Source organism: Canis lupus, chromosome 33, assembly GCF_048164855.1.
Source record: "Canis lupus baileyi chromosome 33, mCanLup2.hap1, whole genome shotgun sequence".
NCBI lineage: Eukaryota > Metazoa > Chordata > Mammalia > Carnivora > Canidae > Canis > Canis lupus.
The window spans coordinates 37925411-37945162 of record NC_132870.1 but is presented as its reverse complement, the minus strand read 5'-3'; the positions used below and the strand labels follow the sequence as shown (position 1 = coordinate 37945162).

General features: G+C 39.5%; 1 protein-coding gene across 2 annotated transcripts in view; it reads right to left on the bottom strand.

Moving 5' to 3' along the window:
• SYNPO2 (synaptopodin 2) overlaps nucleotides 1-13063 on the bottom strand; it is a 181449-nt gene extending 168386 nt beyond the window's left edge. For both annotated transcript variants that reach the window (XM_072810458.1, XM_072810459.1), the window contains exon 1: nucleotides 12782-13063. In XM_072810458.1, the coding sequence (XP_072666559.1) occupies nucleotides 12782-12886 (105 nt within the window). In that variant the 5' untranslated portion in view covers nucleotides 12887-13063. The remainder of the gene's footprint in view (nucleotides 1-12781) is intronic.
• Between the last annotated feature and the right edge of the window lie 6689 nt (nucleotides 13064-19752).

Sequence of the window (19752 nt, the reverse complement as noted above, 5' to 3'; positions counted from 1 at the left end):
TATCGTTGAAAATATTATTTAAGATGCAAAAAACCCCCCAAGAAATTGGTAGAAACAATATTAGAACAAACTACATGCTGGGGGAAGTTTGTTGTAAAATTTAATAAAAGAACATGTTGTTGGTATGTCCCAACCTACAGTATTTTCAAGATTCTACTTTGATATTTTCATAGATGAAGAACTATTCCTTTGGAGAACTAATAGGAAGATCATAGAGATAAGTTCTCAAAGGTAAATGAGTTATTTAATTTTTTAAAAGTCAGCATTTATGGAGAAAAATGTACATAACACTATTGAGAAAGCAGCTGCTTTAACATAATCTTACCCAAGAAAAGATTCTAGGGTATGGTTATGGAGGTGCCTTCCATAAAAATCATTCAGTGCATAATTTGAAGGCAAATTTGTATAACAAAATAAATTGAAGACAGTGCAAAAGTGCTACAGATGTCATCAGTATGATTAATTTTATAAAAGCTCATATTTAAAATATACTAGGATCTTTAAAACATGTTGCAGTTATATAGGAAGTGACCAGGAAAATTTTTATATCATAGAAATTTCTATCTCTGAGGTTCAATGGTATCTCTTGCAAATCTTTATAAGAGTTGTAGAATCTAAGAATGTTTCACAGTTTTATTTAGCAGATAAATTAATATTCCAAATTTATTGACTTTTTTTGGAATAAGTAGCTCTTAGTCATCGGTTACCTGGCCTATGTTTTAGAATAATAAATACAATACGTCCCCTACAATAAATTGCTTTGAAAGCAACTTTTCAAAAGAAGAAATTGATGAAACAAAGATTTTGAAGAGTTACTGAAGATGTTTCTATAATGATGTAATTTTTCTAGTTGAGAACTATTTGTGTGTTATTCTTTAAAATGTCTTATCTAGGGGATCCCTGAGTGGCTCAGCGGTTTAGCACCTGCCTTTGGCCCAGGGCGCGATCCTGGAGTCCCGGGATCGAGTCCGGCATTGGGCTCCTGGCGTGGAGCCTGCTTCTCCCTCCTCCTGTGTCTCTGCCTCTCTCTCTCTCTCTATGTCTATCATAAGTAAATAAATAAATCTTTAAAAATAAATTAATTAATTAAATGTCTTATCTACACACCTAACTAGAAAAAAAAAAAGAATTTCCTTTTTTTTTTAAAGATTTTATTTATTTGACAGAGTACATGTATGTGCAAGCCCAAGCAGGGGAATGGCAGGCAGAGGGAGAGAGAGAAGCTGGTTTAATCCTGGGACCCGGGGATCATGACCTGAGCCAAAGGCAGATTCTTAACTGGACTGAGCCACTGAGGTGCCCTGAAAAAAAGAATTTCTAACAGGTTTTCAATCTTTCAAGTAAAAAGTATCAGTGAGATTTTAACACTAAAATATGAAAATGTAGCCTATTTTATTAGTTTGTAAGGACAAAATGTGGTTATTAAGGAAGATAGAAATCTACTCCTCAAATTACAACAAAACATTTGCATTATCAGTTGAAAATGAAAAATAATTTCTAGTTTGTGTTTTATTTCCTCAATATGGATCTACCTATGTTAAGAGGTTCTCTTTTTCATCCATGACAGTCTTTAGATTCAAGTATTGAAATGAATTAAAATTTCACTAGACCTCTGAATTATATATACCACATGGGGTCAAACTCGGATTTTTGGAATCATAGGGTCTATTAATCACATAAGTCTCACTGAAAAAAGAAACTTCTGGTCAGTGAGAATGAGAAGCTTTTTTGTGCTGTCAAAGTAAAAAAAAAAAAGTATTAGTTTAAAACAAAGATAAAATCAGCAATATTTTTTATTCTTAAAATTTTTTTGATATATTGTATTTAGTACACAAAATATTAGCGCAGTATTACATATATGTATATGTACTCATTTCTATATCCTATATATATATATATACACACACACACACACCATTCAAATGTATATGATGTATATATAAATGGACTACACTTAAAACTGTTTTACTTAAGGAGGCCCAATCAAAACATTTTGGATATGACTGGTGTAATGGAAGAAATAAACATGTGTACAAAAATTATAGCCAGAGGTAGCAAAGTGTACAAGGGCATGCAGTGAAACCTGTGTGTGATAAAGGGAACACAGCTGAGCAAATGGTTACTTCCCTCTGACCAGAAAATTGACTCAGATCTCCCAGAGAACGGACTCTGAACACAGTTGTCCAGAGTGAGTAAAATTTCTCCCAAGTGTGTTAGGGTAGGTGCCAGAGGAAGGGGGGCACACAGCAGGAATGAATCTTAATAGCTAGAAAGGCAGAGTGTTTTGAGAAAACTGTCCTATTTTCTTTTTTCTTTTTTTTTTTTTTTTTTATGATAGTCACACAGAGAGAGAGAGAGAGAGGCAGAGACACAGGCAGAGGGAGAAGCAGGCTCCATGCACCGGGAGCCCGACGTGGGAGTCGATCCAGGGTCTCCAGGATCACGCCCCGGGCCAAAGGCGGGCGCCAAACCACTGCGCCACCCGGGGATCCCAACTGTCCTATTTTCAAATGGCTAAGTGCTCATTTAAGAGAGTTCCAGGTGATGGGGCTGGACAGTATGGCAGGGACCAGATCATGGAGGGTTATGGGTGCCACAGTGGAGTCATAAGCCAGTGAACAAGCCCTGGTTGCGGGGAGCAGCTCAGAGCATGGGCTTTGGCATCAAACTGGCCTTGGTCCTGGACCTACTACCATTTACCAGCTGTGTGTTCTTTTTATTTATTTATTTAGTTAGTTAGTTAACTTCTCTAACTCTCAGTTCCCTTATTTGCAGAAAAAAAAAAAAAGGAGGTAAAGCTACTGTGTACAATATAATTCATAAAGTGCTCAATTGTCTGTACATAATAAGATTTCTTCAATGTTAATGGCTCTTTTGATGACTATGATGGGGGAGACTTTGAAGTATTTTAAGCAGTGATATAACAGGTGATTTAGAAAAATCTCTCTGGCAGCTCTCTGTAGCACAAATCTGAGGAATGTGAAACCCAAAGCAGGGAGACAGTTAAAAGGCTTATAGTTATCTGAAAGACAAAGAGAAAGGGCCTGGGCTGAAGTCCTAAGTGAAGGCATACAGAACAGGAAACAGACCAAGAGCCATGCAGGAGGTAGAAAGTCAGTACCCAGTTACCATCTAAATTCACTGACTTTATACCCCTTTGTGAAAATGAATAAAATACACCAGACCCACAAGAGTTGTGTGTGTAGAGTACAAATCCTGGAGCCAAATCCAGGTCTAACCCTAACTACCTCTGTGACCTGGGGAAGTCATTTAACCTCTTTCTGACTGTAATGGGGATCTCAAACAATGATAACCTCACAGAATTTTCACATCATATTTAAAAAGTTGTTAAAGAAGTGCTTACATTCAGGAAACATTATATAGGAATTTCTTAAAGAAAATTATCTCCAGGGAGATCCCTGGGTGGCTCAGCAGTTTAGCGCCTGCCTTCGGCCCAGGGCATGATCCTGGAGACCCAGGATCGAGTCTCACGTCGGGCTCCTTCCATGGAGCCTGCTTCTCCCTCTGCCTGTGTCTCTGCCTCTCTCTCTCTCTCTTTCTGTGTCTCTCATGAATAATAAAATAAAAATCTTTAAAAAAAAAAAAAAGAAAATTATCTCCAGAAAATACTATTTCATCAGTAAGATGTTTGGGGAAAATAACACTCATCGGCTGTTATTATACTTTTCTTAGGGGGCACCTGGGTGGCTCAGTGGTTGAGCATCAGGCTCAGGGCATGATCTCGGGGTCCTGGGATGGAGTCCCACATTAGGCTCCCCACAGGGGGCCTGCTTCTCTCCCTACTTCTGTTTCTGCCTCCTGTGTCTCTCATGAATAAATAAATCTTTTTAAAAATTTCTTAGGGAAAAAAATCATCTGTATCCTAAAATGGTGAAATTCAAGCCAGGAAAATTTTGGTAAAGAGAACGAAGGAAGAGTAGTAAAGGAAGGAGTATTGCATAGGCATAATTAGAGAATAAACCTGTAATTCTTTTCAGGAAAACTCATCCACTCAATCGTTTTACCAATCCAAGACCCAAACTGCTTCCAAATAAAAGCAGAAAAGCCAAACATGGATGGGCAGGATTATAAAAACCCAAAATCAAGGTTAAGAATACTATTTGTTGGATAATCAAGAGACAAGCACTTTTGCACAATGTTTCAAATGCCAAATCCAGAGTGTTTTTCAATATATTTATCTGAAACACACCACATTTAAAAGCAAGTTAAGAAAACTACAAACAGACCATCATAACACCAAAGTGGACCTACTATTGCCAGTGATCTGTCACATACCAATGGATTTCACAAAGACATTGAAGACAATTTGCTGAGAACCTGGCCAACTCTACTTTTTAATAATAAAAAAGAATTTAAAAAAATAAAATGCCTAAGGTCATTCAATACTATAAATATGTTCTCATTGAGGTGGTCAAACAATGAAATAACTAATACTTTGTTCTCATATAAGGCTTTTAACATCATGATGTTCTTCACTCTTAAGGACTGGGTTTTTAAATTTTTTTTTAAAGGTTTTATTTATTTATTCATGAGAGACACACAGAGAGAGGCAGAGACACAGGCAGAGGGAGAAGCAGGCTCCCTGTGGGGAGCCCGATGTGGGACTCGATCCCGGGACCCCAGGACCACGTCCTGAGCCAAAGGCAGATGGTCAACCACTGAGCCACCCAGGCATCCCTGGTTTTTGTTTGTTTTTTAAGATTTATTTATTTATTTACTCAAAAGACAAAGAGTGTGTTTGTGAGCACACAAGCATGCAAAAGAATGGTGGGGAGGGGCAGAGGGAGAGAATCTTCAAGCAGATTCCCCACTGGGTGCAGAGCCAGATGCAGGGCTCCACCCCACGACCCATGAGCTCATGACCTCAACAGAAACCAAGAGTCAGAGGCCCACACAACAGAGCCACCTAGGTGCCCCACTCTTAAGGATTGTTTAATGAAGCTATGTAGGCATTCTCCATTTCCTTTTATAAAAGTCTCATGTCTTTCATCATGCATCTAGTAGAATAGACACAACACAAATCTTGGAATCCATGTATTTTTTAAGTTTAGCTACAAGTAAATTGGTTCACTTTCCAATCTTGTCTCTCTTTGCACATGACCTTGGAGATGCATTTCCCATAATCCTTTTCCTCAAGCCCATTAAAAGAAGAAATTGTTACAAATGTTTTTAAGAGGGGATCCTTGGGTGGTTCAGCGGTTTAGCGCCTGCCTCCAGCCCAGGGCGTGATCCTGGAGTCAGGGTATCAAGTCCCATGTCAGGCTCCCTGCATGGAGTCTGCTTCTCCCTCTGCCTGTGTCTCTGCCTCTCTCTCTCTCTCTGTGTCTCTCATGAATAAATAAATAAAATCTTAAAAAAAATAAAAAATAAATGTTTTTAAGAGTTAAATCTTAGATGGTAACATGCTATTTCATACAAACTCTAAATCACAGTTATGGCAGTTTTCAGCATTACTATATGATAGCCTGTTCTCTTTATCCAAACTGAAGCAGAGAGTAGTATGATGCCCCTGCCACAGGAGAAAGAATTATATTTGATTTTGGATTCCCTTATATAAATTTTTGCAAATAATTTTTTTCAGAATCAGTTTTTTTTTCATCAATAAACTGAGAGTAATTAATTAAACTGTCTACTCAACTGGTATTAAATGAGATAACATATGTTAATATACTACGATTATAAGATATACACATGTAAAGTATTTTTAGCTAAATATATAACTTAGCTTATATTCTTGGAAACTTATTAACTGATGGAGGGAGATTAAATTATTTTGGAAACCACTACTATTAGAAATATACAAATATTATTCAATTAGGTATAATATGTAGGTCACAATGATATTACATACCTTTTGGAATTTGCAATAGGACTTTCTTTAAAAAACAACAGTTACCCTAGATTAATATCCAGTAAAAGTTCAGAATACTTATATTTAAATTGAGAGCTCTGGACCCTGACAGTAATGTTCAAGAAACACATTTTTATTTTTTATTTTTTTTATTTTTTATTTTTTAAATTTATTTGTTTATGATAGTCACACAGAGAGAGAGAGAGAAGCAGAGACATAGGCAGAGGGAGAAGCAGGCTCCATGCACCGGAAGCCCGACGTGGGATTCGATCCCGGGTCTCCAGGATCGCGCCCTGGGCCAAAGGCAGGCGCTAAACCGCTGTGCCACCCAGGGATCCCAAGAAACACTTTTTTAGACTAACTGAAAGTATGTACCTACCTAATAGCAAAACGCACACCAGGTTATTAAAGTGCTGATTCACACTCCACAAAAGAGAAACAAAAGAAAAAAGAAGTAGCTTACATTTCTTCTTTTGCCCAAAGTCAGATTTGCATTCATTCAACCTAGATAAAATAGCTTTGACATGATCATCTCTGGAAGTTATATGAGTTGGTGGCAAGTTTTCAAGCTAACATATATCAAATACGTGTGCTTGATAATATGAACCTGATGGAACTGGTGTTTTTTAGGTGTTTTTTATAACTCATTCAGTTATAAACATGAATTTTTCATTTCTTCCAGCAACTGCTTTCAAGTATGATAAACCCTAATCCCTCCCTTAATAATACTTTGGTCAGACCCCATGCATTTCCATTGGCTTTTGGGTATTAAAATAGTCTAGTCCAATTACGGCTTCAATCTAATGTCTATCTCTGGGCTCTCTCCCTAAGCGGCCCGAGAGGCTCCAGGGCTTGGCACCAAGAGGTGGGTGTTGTCTGGTCTTTCCCTACCTCCCTCTAGCTTCTCTCAGGTGGAAGGCAGGAAGACTGAAGAAGGAGTGGGCTGGTAGATATAGTCATAACTGAATGAAGTGACATTTCTCTCTTTCTGGTTGTCGCACTTCTTTGGTTAACACTGAGTGGTCATCTCTGTCCTCTCTGGGGCTAGCGTCCAGATGCTAGGGTGCTTGTGTGGTTTCTTCAAGGAGCCCTAGAGAGCTTTACCACAGCACAGTTCTCTACCGTGGGAAACAGGGCTCCTGCCCAGCTCCCTTCCAAGCTCACCAATAGTTCCTTAGGAGGCCAGCTGGCACCTTCTGGTCCCTAGCTAAGAGTTGCCTATCTGGGTCAGGTACTGGCAAGGTAGTTCAAATCCTACCACTTTCTGTGACAGTCATTCACCCCTGGGAGATGCAAGGATCCTTGCCTTACCAAACAGTTAAGTTCCTACTCGTTCTCTCTCATTCTTTCTATCCATCTCATCTCTGTCTTTTTCTCTCCCTCCTCTTGTACCTTTGTTCAATTTTATTCCCCACACCCACCCTTCCTTACTCTCATCCCACCATTCACATAGGTACTAGGTAGGCCACAATTTTTTTTTAAATTTTATTTATTTATTATTCACAAGGGACACAGAAAGAGAAGCAGAGACACAGGCAGAGGGAGAAACAGGCTCCATGCAGAGAGCCTGATGTGGGACTCAATCCCGAGTCTCCAGGATCACGCCCTGGGCTGTAGGCGGTGCTAAACCACTGAGCCACCCAGGCTGCCTGGTAGGCTAGAATTCTACTGACAAAGAAGACATCCTGCTAGGGAATATATTGCCAGATGCCCCTCTTTCAGGCACCTTCAATCTTTACAATGATCATTTTTAAGCTTCCCAGCACCTCTTTGCCTCCTGGCATTCCATAGACCATGGCTTCAGAAAGGGAAAACTCTCCCATTACTAATGATAACTTTATCACAATGCTAAAGACTCAGACAGTTTATGTGTCTCTCTGGTCCTCCTCTTATATCATCTGGGAAAAGGACAGTGAGGAAGTGTTAGACCATACCATGTCACCCTTTAGGAATCCCTGTGGTGACATATCTGGCCTCAACTTTCTATAGCACTGGTTCTGAATCTTCACCACACATTAAAATTGCCTTCAGAGTGTTTATAAATCTTGATACCGGGGGGATGCCTTGGCTAAATAAATCACATTTGGATGAAGAGCACACTATTTTTTTTATAAGGTTTGTTTTTTATAAGCCTACCTTTATTCTCTCAGGCACCTGTTTCTACCAATTCAGAAGTAGAAGTCAAATTTGCAATCAAATCCCACCATTTCTTACAGCGTAACATTTGGCAAGTAACTTAGCCTTTCTGGGCCTGAATTTCTTCATCTCTAAAATGAAGATATTTTTCAAACTACTTCTTAAGTTTTGGGGGTCATTTGGAGAGAAAAATACCTGCAAAGAAAATACTGCAAAAAAAAAATTTTCCTGAAAAGAGCTTGATAAATGTCCACTACATACATGTCATGTTCCAATAATGGTGAAGTTTATGGCATAGTCATTATCTCAGCTGATTGTCTTTCAACAAACAGTGATCTGTCTTAAAACACACAATTTCAAAACAAAGATTTTAAACAACATATGCTTAATAGATTTACACAGTGTGCACTGGACTTGTATAAGCATATTTGATTTTAGAATTTCTAGAAAGCACTCAAAAACTCAATAAAAAATTATCAGTCATGTTGTCTAACAAAGATGTTACTAACTTTCCATATGTAGTAAGGAGCACTTATCCTCAAATACACATATCCAAACACATTAAAGTATTTCTTTTCCCTTTAGAAATAGCTATGTTTCCAGAATTATTTTATTTGAAACATTTCAGAGACCTCACTGATGGCACTAATGGATAAGATTATGTTATTTGATTGTACTTTACCTAAATAACATACCTTTATTTAAAGTTTTAAACAGAGGGCATACAGAATCATTAAATCCTCTTCTGCCTCATAAAATAGATGATTACAATTTGTCACCTCAATTTTAATAAAAATTCTTTGAAACTTTGAATCGAAATTTAGGGGCACCTGGGTAGCTCAATAGGTTAAACGACCAACTCTTCATTTAGGCTCAGGTTATGATCTCAGAGTAGTGAGATCGAGCCCTGCATTGGGTTCCACACTGGGCATGGAGCCTGCTTGAGATTCTCTCTCCCTCTGCCCCTTCTCCACCCTACCTCTTCCTCTTTCCCTCTCTAAAAAAGAAAAAAGAAGAGAAGTTTAATAAGAGAATAATAACTATATGTTTTGAAGAAAGCTTAAAGTTCTAAACATTCAAACATATAAAGGATACAATGGAAATATTTCTCTGTTCATTATTTTCAAAATGTGAGTTATTTCTGAATTGTTCATAATATTTGTTTGTAAAACAAAAATTTCTCCTCACTTCTTTATATGAAGATTTTCCAAAGTGATCTGTCAAGAGCATGTCCAGAGACATGGCCATGTAAGTATATGTTCCAAAAAAGAGTTTTGTTGGAAATCCCTGGGTGGCTCAGCAGTTTAGCGCCTGCCTTTCGCCCAGGGCGTGATCCTAGAGTCCTGGGATCGAGTCCCACATCGGGCTCCCTGCGTGGGGTCTGCTTCTCCCTCTGCCTATGTCTCTGCCTCTCTCTATCTCTCATGAATAAATAAAAACTTTTTTTTAAAAAAAAGAGTTTTGTAAAGTAAAATGCTAATAGTTTTTCTAAGAATATCTGTATACATACAATGAAGTTTCATGTTGAAAATGTCTCAGTAAATGTTTCTATGAATGATCTCCTGAAAATATACTTTACAGAATATTGTCCTATAACTGTATTAGAATGCTTGCTTTCTATCACATGTATTTAGAGCATAAATTAAAAGATATATAAACACTTAAAAACCAGGCAACTGTTATTATTTGAGCCTCTTAAAAATTCAATTTAATCTTGAAAACAAAGCTGAATTTTATGTCCTTGAGCATCAATGTCAATGAAAAGCTTGATTACTAATGCTTCTATTAGTGATCCTTAAAAGTTTGAGTTTGCCTACAGTTCAATCAGCCAGCCAAATACTAAAAATGTGTGAACATCTCTCAAAATTGATAAATGTGTCACTAGAAGGCTATTTACCGGGAATTATAAAGCTACTCAACTTCTAATCATTGTTAATAACATTAGACTAGGGTTTTTTTTTTTTCACTAATTCAGCTTGATCAATTTTCATTCGATACAGAACCATGAAAAATCTGAACATCAGATACTTTATAACAAGTCAAACTGTTGTTATCTATAGAACTGCTTTGTACCCTTCCCATTTTAAGAGGCCTGTCAAGCACTGTCTGATATTTCCTTTTCTTTGCTAATATATTTTTTCTTTAATTCCCAAATTTATCGTCTGCATGGTCTTCAAAACTGCGAGCACTGTGTTTGCTAGCAACCATCTTTGCCCAGCCTTCCTGCCCTGTTCCTCTCCCATCCTGCTTCTTGGAGGCAACTTAGCCCTCATAAGTATCACCATGGAAAAGGAGGAAATCTATGCCATGCAACGTTCACTTCATTGAGCTGAGCGACCATTACTAGAATCAAGTTGACTTGAAGTTTTAAATAAAAAACAGTGATCCCACTGAGGACATGACCTTGATAACATAGAAAGTGACAAGCACTTTGTTCCAAGGATTTTCTAGAACAAATAATGCTAGTCTAAGAAATTAAGTATAAGTTTGAATTAAGGAGAAAAAATAGACCAGCAAAAGTAGGCATTGCCATGCTAACTCAGAAATTTTATTTTCTTTAGAAGGCTCTCTAGTCACCTTTAACACAAAGGAAAAAACTAGACTGCACACTGCAGTCTCCTCTCTCTCTCTCTCTCTCGCTCTCTCTCTCTCTCACACACACACACACACACAAGGATTAAGGCAAACATCCAGATGCTTTCATAATGATATTTTAGAATAAACAATTACTCATACTATCACAAACTAGAAAATTAAAACAAACATCCAAATACTTTAATAATTTTTTTAAAAAATCACAAATATGTTTCCAGGGCATTTTAGGAAAGTTGACTTGGCGGAAGAGCAAGATTGAATTTTTGACACACACACATCATAAACCTCTCTGAATCCTGTTGATAGAGATGTCATCAGCAGAGAAATGGTCCCAAGCACCCTTCACTAGCAATTTGCCTTAGTTCTTCAAAAAGAATCACCGTATAATAGTTCTGCTTTGCAATAAACACATTGAGGACGTTGGAGAAACCCAATACCCACCCTATTCTTAAGATCTGGCCACAGAAGAACTAATAGAGAAAAACAGCACCCAGCCACCTTTGTCTCTACAATTTAACTGGTAGGCAAGAGATTCTAAGTTGTGCTATTAGAACAGTAAAATACTAGAGCAATAGAGAATCTCACTGAGGGAAGAGTACAACTTCCTCTTTACTTCCTCTTTTCCTACCTCACTCAAAAAATTTTCCTTTCTCCCTCTACACACACACACACACACACACACCACCTCACAACAGATGACTCAGGAAGGGTGAGAGATTTGTCTCCGGCCCGGCTACAAGTTAGATCAGAGCTGGAATTAGAACCCAAATCTCAGTAACTGGAGCCAGCCAACTGCTATTCCAGACCCAGAACAAATCCAGTTCAGTCTCATGAATTCTGCACACTCCAAATTAGGTATCCCTGTTTCATCTGATGTTTCCTGCCATCGACTCCCACAGCAACACAATGAAACCATCTTTCCAGATTCTTCAATTACTGCTAGTTGGAAGCAGAGGAAAGTTACTTAAACTCTCTGGGCTCTTTCCTTATCTAAAATCCGCAAGTTGAACTGGAGGTCTCTGAGAAACTTTCCAGTTCTAAAAATTCTGCTTTTCACCTTCTGTTTTATGCTTCATTCTTGATGTTTGAAATTTTCACTAGGTGGCAGGATTCCACCATTGCATTGTGAAAGGATTTTGCAATGGAAGCCCAGGAGCAGAAAATTTCATAGAAATTCCTTTCCTCACAGTGAACATTAAAAAAAAAAAAAAAGGCCAAGAGAAAGAATAACTACAAAGGCCAGTAGTCCACATATTTCCTAAGAATCTAGATCAATTTTATATATATATATTGGAAATTAATCAAACATGTTCTTTTATACAATACTACAATTTAGTACTTAAATCAGGTAAAATGCTTCTTAAATTTCATGCATTTTAACATTTATTTTAGCTGACTTCCAATTTAGACAATATCATATCCCCTCCAGAAAACTGGTAGCAAGAAACAAGCAATAGGATGGGAACATCTAAAACATTTAAAATTGTTATTAGATGCATTTCAAAGTTTCCTATAAGTTACTTACATTATATTTCTAGTGTCTTTGAATTTTATTTTGAGCACTTAGCTAGATGAGTAAGCATGATGGAATGGAATAGATTTTTGCATTTATTTGTCAAATCCTTGAAAGAATATTCTTTCAAATAGATTTTCTGACCTTTTCATAGAGTATTTAAAAGTATCGTCCAAAACTGGCCTTTCAATAAATGTTGCACTGTAAATATCACTACCAACGCTTTCTACAAGTCCCCAAAAACCAAGTCAATAGGTTAGGCATTTATCTTCTCCCAGAACCAAGTAAAGTAACACGAAACAATAACTCAACTGCAAATTCTAAAACTGCCTAGAAGAAACTTCCCAAGTGTCTTGCTGGGTGTCAGAGGAGCTGAATTAACTAGGCTTTTTTTGTTTTTTTTGTTTTTTTCTTCAGCTGATAAATACGGCACTCCCTCCCCCCCCCCCCCACTTTCAATTACTGGTTAATTACATAGATGCTATATGCTACTCCAAAGTTTTTTCGAAACACGAACAAACCCGCATCCTAGGAAAATTTAACATCAGCGCCAAACTCAAACTAATATTTAAACTCCTGAATCAGAACTTGAAAAAAACCATCAACAGGTTGCTCTCACTCCTTCGCAGCACGCAGCGGCGACAGCACCTCTTCGGTGGTCCTACCTTGGCCACTTGTAAGGGCTGCTGCTGCTCCTTGCCACCTTGCAGTCTGAACCCCCAGGGCGCCCCTCCGGTCATGGAAATGCAGATAAAATCCCCCGTGCCCATTCTCTCTCTCAGTTGGGTGGCATGCAGAGCTTGAAAAGACAGACGAGGCTTGGCCCGGGGCGCAGCTGAGATGTGTCCTGAGCTGCAGGCGCCTGGCCAGGAGCAGCACTGGGCGCAGGGAGCCCGAGCCGCCGCTGCGGCCGCCGCTGGCCGGGCCCCGGGAGGCAGGGGCGCTGCGAGCACCGCGGGCACAGCCCACTGGCGCGTCACGGGCCTTCGCTCGGCCCACGGCAGGCAAGGGAGGGAGCCTCGCCGCGGGAAGGTCCTCTCTGGGGGCGAGGGGGGGCGGGGAAAGCAGAGCTCTCCGGCGCTCACTCATTTCCTGCCCGCTCTTAAGGGAAAGAACGATCGGAAAACTTCCGTTTAATAATCCTATGAATAGGGGATCCCTGGGTGGCTCAGCGGTTTAGCGCCTGCCTTTGGCCCGGGGTGTGATCCTGGAGACCCGGGATCCTGGAGACCCGGGATCGAGACCCGGGACAGAGCTCCAGGATAGAGACCAGGGATGGAGACCCGCCTCGGGCTCCCTGCATGGAGCCTGCTTCTCCCTCTCCCTCTCCCTCTGCCTATGTCTCTGCCTCTCTCTCTCTCTCTCTCTCTCTCGTGTCTCTCGTGAATAAATAAATAAAATCATTTTTAAAAAATCCTATGAATAGGGCAGCCCTGGTGGCTCAGCGGTTTAGCGCCGCCTTCAGCCCGGGGCGTGATCCTGGAGACCGGGGATCGAGTCCCACGTCAAGCTCCCTGCATGGAGCCTGCTTCTCCCTCTGCCTGCGTCTCTGCCTCTATCCATCTGCCTCTCTCTCCGTGTCTCTCGTAAATAAATAAATAAAATCTTTTAAAAAATCCTATGAATAGTAGAGACCACGAGAAGGTTTTAATCTCTAGGCTGCGAGAGTGAGTGACATCCTAGAATATGAGCTCTGACAACTCCACTACCAGACAATTTGATTTTCTCAAATAAATATTTTGAGAGTGACCCCATTGGTGATTGAAATAGACAAAAGTCCAAGAGGGCGAAATTATTTTTCTCCGCCTTTACTGTCTAATCCCATAAGAAGAGGAAATAAAAGAAAGCAAAACATTTGTTTTTGTTTTTAGAAAACCTCCTACTCTGAAAAGTACTTTTTTTGAACTATGAGATAGGTCTATATATTTTAGAGTTGGAGGGAGGGAGGAGGAAGGGGAGAAGAAAAGAATTTCCCCCTGGAAACTGCATTCTTTTAACTATGTCTCTTGCATGGTTTGAAGTATTTATTTTATTTTCTTTAAAGATTTTATTTATTTATTCGAGAGAGAGAGAGAGAGAGAGAGAGAGAAGCAGGCTCCATGCAGGGAACCTGATGTGAGACTCGATCCTGGAACTCCAAGATCACACCCTGGGCAAAAGGCAGGTGCTAAACCACTGAGCCACCCAGAGATCCTGATTTGGAGTATTTTAAATTTAAACAAGTGTTTCATTTTCTTCCTCCCTCAGCAGGAAAACCACTTCTTAAACCAAAATAGCCAACTACATACAATATCACCTACACGTTTCTTATTTTTGTAGTCCTTCATCACAGTGTTCCAAGTCTGGGTGGTCCAAAATACAAGTTGCTTTTACATGTGGTCCAAAGCATTTTAATGTTTTAAATCTGAATGCAATCTACCAAAAATTGTACAAATGGAACATTTGTATTTTCCCATATTTTTATTTTCCAAGACATTCATCCACATTAAAACATACTAAATAAAGAAAAGCTTGGGAAAGTTAGCTTGTGTTACATGTGGTACCAGACAAAACTGTCTTCCAGACAGTTTCAGTACTAGGACGTGCTCTGCAGCAAACCTTTATACAATCTTGCTCCCCAGAAGTCAAATGTGTCGAGTGGTTTTGTTTGTGCCTTCTCCCTGGAGTAAGGAAGATGACATAATGAGAGTAGTCGGCGCTCAAAGGGACTCTTTGAAAGGCATGAGACGAGACACACATCTCTAGCTTAATTCTCTCCAAAAAGGTGAATTGACAATACCCAAATCTTTTTTTGAAAAAAAAAAAAAATTACAAGTAACATCCTAAAATATGAACTCTGAGAATAGAAGAAAAAGAACTATTGACATGTGTTCTTTCTCCTTCCACTTGTCTTTGTATTTCTCAACCCAGTCCACTCTAGCTTTTATCCTCACAATAGGAAAAGCTCTAAGCAAGGTCACTTACTACCTCCTTGCCTTTATGAGCACTTGAGATTATTGACCGTGTCCTCCTTAGATTGTCTGCTCTCTTAGGCTTCTATTCTAGGATACCAAACATGACATCTCCTCTTGCCTCTCTAGCCACTCTTCGGTCACCTTTGGCAGCCCTCAGCTTCTACACATTCATTAAATGTGTGTGTTCTCTTCCAGGGGTATGCCCTGCTCTACTTTTCTCACCTTACATCCTTTAAATGGGTTCTCATATTCACCCCACAGAATTTAACCTGCCCCCTCAAGCTCAGATGTCACTCTAGGCCAATATATTCAACTGCCCACTATACCTGTTTTTAGGTAGCTATATTACAGAAACCTAACACTCTGTATATTCAAAATCAAGTTCATTATTTTTCCTCTGAATTCTGCTTCTTTTCCTGTGTTTCCCATCTCAGGATAATTGACAAACTTATCCCCCCTTTATTTTATGCCTGGTCCCCCTCAATCCTGACTTAAATGTGAATATAATCTGGAGGCTAGAACTGGGCAAGGCAGCCACATTGTGACCATGAGATAAAGCTGAAGATAGCTGCAAAGACTCCAGTTCTGGTTGAATTAATGCAATAGCTGTCCACCTCCAGTCTCCATATTGTGAAAAAAAAAAAAAAAACCATATTGATTAAACTATTGTAGGTCCAGTTTATTGTTTCTTGCAGCAGCACACTCCCATCTGCTGTACTTCAGGAACAGCTGCTCCATCCAACCAGCTCCTCCAGAGAACCAAGGACTCAAATATTGCTCAATTTACTGAAGATTTACTCTGTGTCAGGAACTTGACATATAGTATTTTTTTTCTTTTTTATTTATTTTTTTATTTATGATAGTCACAGAGAGAGAGAGAGGCAGAGACATAGGCAGAGGGAGAAGCAGGCTCCATGCACCGGGAGCCCGACGTGGGATTTGATCCCGGGTCTCCAGGATCGCGCCCTGGGCCAAAGGCAGGCGCCAAACCGCTCCACCACCCAGGGATCCCTAGTATTTTATTCATCTACAAGTAACCATGCTATGTACTTAGTCATAGTGTCTCCCTTTTACTGGTAATTAATTCAGCCTTAGATTCTAAGCTGTAGAGATCTGAACTTTTGCCTGCCTGAATTCAATATGCTGGTTCCTATCATTGCTATCCTGTTTCCAGGACTGATAGACTTCCTAATGCACATCTCCTGTGTCCAGTTACTCATTAAGAAGTATGGCTCCAACTTTTAAATAGACTGTAGATCTGCCCCTTTCATTCCATTCCCACTAGTATAATTCCTTCTATCTCTGGCCTTGATTTCAACGGTCTTCTAATTCATCTGTCTCAGCTTTGTTTCCACCCTCAATTCATTTTTGACTTCACAGCCAAGGTGAAATTTCTAAAATGAAATATTTATTTCTCCCCTTTGTTTAAAGCCTTCAAGGGCTTTCAGGATAGTCAAAACTCTTTAATATAGAGAATATGTTCTGCCCCTACTCCTCACTTCTTCTCTGACCTCATCTCTCACCTTGAATTTTATGATTCAGACACATGGAACTACTTTTAGATTCTTTAACCTGCTTTGCTGTTCCATCGCCTAGGTCATGCTTCTGACCAATCCCGTCCTTTCCACACACAGATCACCTGATAATTCCTACCATCCTTCTGGCCTCAGATTACATATCACATTCTCCAGAAAGCCTTTCCTAACCATCCTCCTCTGCCCCCATGTCCAGGTCAGGTGTTCCTTCCATATGCTGCCATCACCCTGCACTTTCTCTCATTCGAATGGTCTCTTAAATTGTCTGAATCCACACCAGATGATTAACCCTGTGAGGTTAGCAGATGTTTCCAATTTATTCAAAATTGTACCCCCAGGTCTAATACAATTCTTGACTGCTAATTGGTGCTCAATTAATATGAGTAGAATAAAAAACTAGATAAGTTTTCTCGGAGTAAAGGTATAAAAAAGAGAGCCAAAGAATTCTCATTTATTTTCTTTTTCTCACCTCATTTGACTTGGAAAAATCTGAAATACAGCAAGATTCTTGAATCATACCACTTAAGGTCTATGTAGACTATTTAGTGACTGCCTCCCTAACATTTTCCCCCTCCCCCCATTGGGCAGTAACTACTAGGTTAAGTAAAATTGATGTTCCCACCCCAGCAACATGGTTACCTTGATCTAAGGCAATCAGAGTAATCTTTCCCCCTTAACACAGAGATTTGTTCAGGAATGGATACAAAAGCTAGGCCTAAATCAAGAACATTACCCCAGCCCCAGTGATTAAGTCATATATGGTCCAACCACAGGGAAGCTTAAGGCTTTTCCAGGTAGCTGTCAGGGACAATACTGTTCCCCTCAGTGTATAATGATAACGGCCAATGGGGAAAGCCAATGTGAAGGTGAAACCACCACAAGGTATATTGGGAGAGTCTTCCATGGGGCTTTAGTGCTCCTAGATGTCTTTCCGAATGTGTCAGAATTCAAGGTCCTAATGCTTCTTTTCCCGAGCTATTTTCTCAGTGTTGTGTTTGTAGCAAGCAACCTTGATGGATATGGTAATATCTCCATGTGAGACAAAAAGCAAGTTTGCTAGCTGATTGCAAAAAAATAAAATAAAAGCAATGGGTTCACTAGGCTTAGTGTACCTTAGCTGTTACGGAAATCCACTATGTAAGTAGCATCCATCTGGGTAATATTTTGTAAACCCTATGGAGTTTGAGGCAAGATAAACTTGTAAATATGCTGATATTCATGCTGCTTACCGTACCTTGTGTAAGAAAGTTCTTTGTCATTGACCAAAGAATCCCATATCTTCTTCCAGCATCCATGAAACTTAGTAGCTTGCAAGGAAGGTGAATTCAAGTCCCAGACCCAACAAAGTGAAACTGAGACACAAGTGGAGAAACGGAAGCAGAGCTCTGGTCAAATAGCACACAGCCTGCTCTTTATTTTATTAGGGATTTAAGAATTAAGGCAAGAGTAAAAATTCACTTTCTTAAGGGAAAAAAAAAGTAACTATAGTGGTTTTGAAATTGACTTTCTTTAGGGGTGCCTGGGTGGCTTATTGGTTTAATGTCTGCCTTCAGCTCAGGTCATGATCCTGGGGTCCTGGATGGAGCCCCACGTCCACGTCGCTGCTCAACTGGAAGTCTGCTTCTCTCTCTGCCCCTCCCCAGCTCCTGCTCACTATTTCTCTCTCTGTCTCTCAGATGAATAAATAAAGATATTTTTATAAAAATTTTTTTAAAAAGAGAAGAACTTTGATGGTGTTACATTTGTGGTGAGCATAGCATAACATACATACTTGTCAAATCATTATGTTGTACACCTGCAACTAATGTAATATCGTGTGCCAACTATACTTCAATAAAAAATTATCTTCTTAGACTAACTCTACTTCTACGCCATTTAAAGGATTTAGCAATGTATTAGATGTTCTGTTTTATACTACCATCCATTCATTCCCTTGATTATTCATTGCACAAATAATATCCATACTATCCTTCCCAATTCTGACAGCACAGTAAGATTTCTGAGCCTAACATGAATTGAGAAACCACATTATAAAACAAAAATATTCCTGTAGGAATGACTTATTTTATAGTAATTTCACATTGGCCACCTATGCTGGCTCGTGTCCCTTTGTTATTTTTCTAACTCAATCTTTTACTAAAAAATATGTGGAGGTGGGAGTGAGAGTGGAGAGTGTACCTCACTCACACCACCAACAGGAATTCTCAGAACACTGGCAGTATCCAAGAATTCAACGCGATTTTGATACTATCTACCTGGAGATAGTATCAGATCCTATAGGTAAGGGCTTAGTCCCACAAGACTTGTCTCCCTCCCCACCCCCCAACAACACACACAATACATTTCAGAAACCAGTGGCAAGTCCAGGTTATCACCTATGCTTCTGATCAAACGGCTATAGATCAGAGGTTCCAAAGATCCCCTTCTTAAATTTGATTAATATGCTAGAGTGTCTCACAGAACTTAAGGAAATACATTTAACTGTAATTTTAATGTTTATTAAAAGATATAGATGAACAACCAGATGGAAGGTAAGGCAAGGTATATGGGAAAGAATGAAGAGTTTCATGCCCTCTCCAGACATACCACTTTCCCAGCACCTCCAAGTGTTCACCAATGAAGCTCTCCAAGCCCTGTACTTGGAAGCTTTATAGAGGCTTCATCATGTAAGTATGATGGCTCATTAGCTCTTCTCAAGAAAATGGATGACTGAGCTAAAAATTCTTAGCTTCTAATCATGGCTTGGTCTTTCCAATGGGCAGCCGTCATCCAGAAGCCCACCCAAAATCCCCTCATAAGAGCAAAAGACAATCCCACCACCCAGGAAATTACAAGGACTTCAGGAGTTATATATCAGGAACAAAGGTCAAAGACAAACATTACAAGAGATGCTCCTAGTATGCCAGGAACTAGGGGCAGAGACTAATATATACTTTCTATTATCTCACAACATTATTGTAAAGTTATCTGAAATTTAGAAAAACCAAAACTGTAATAATATACCATGATTTGGGGGCACCTGGGTAACTCAGTGGGTTAAGCATCTGCCTTCAGCTCAGGTCATGATCTCAGGGTCCTAGGATCAAACCCAGCATTGGGCTTCCTGTTCAGCAAAGACACTGCTTCTCCCTCTTCCTAACCCCTGCT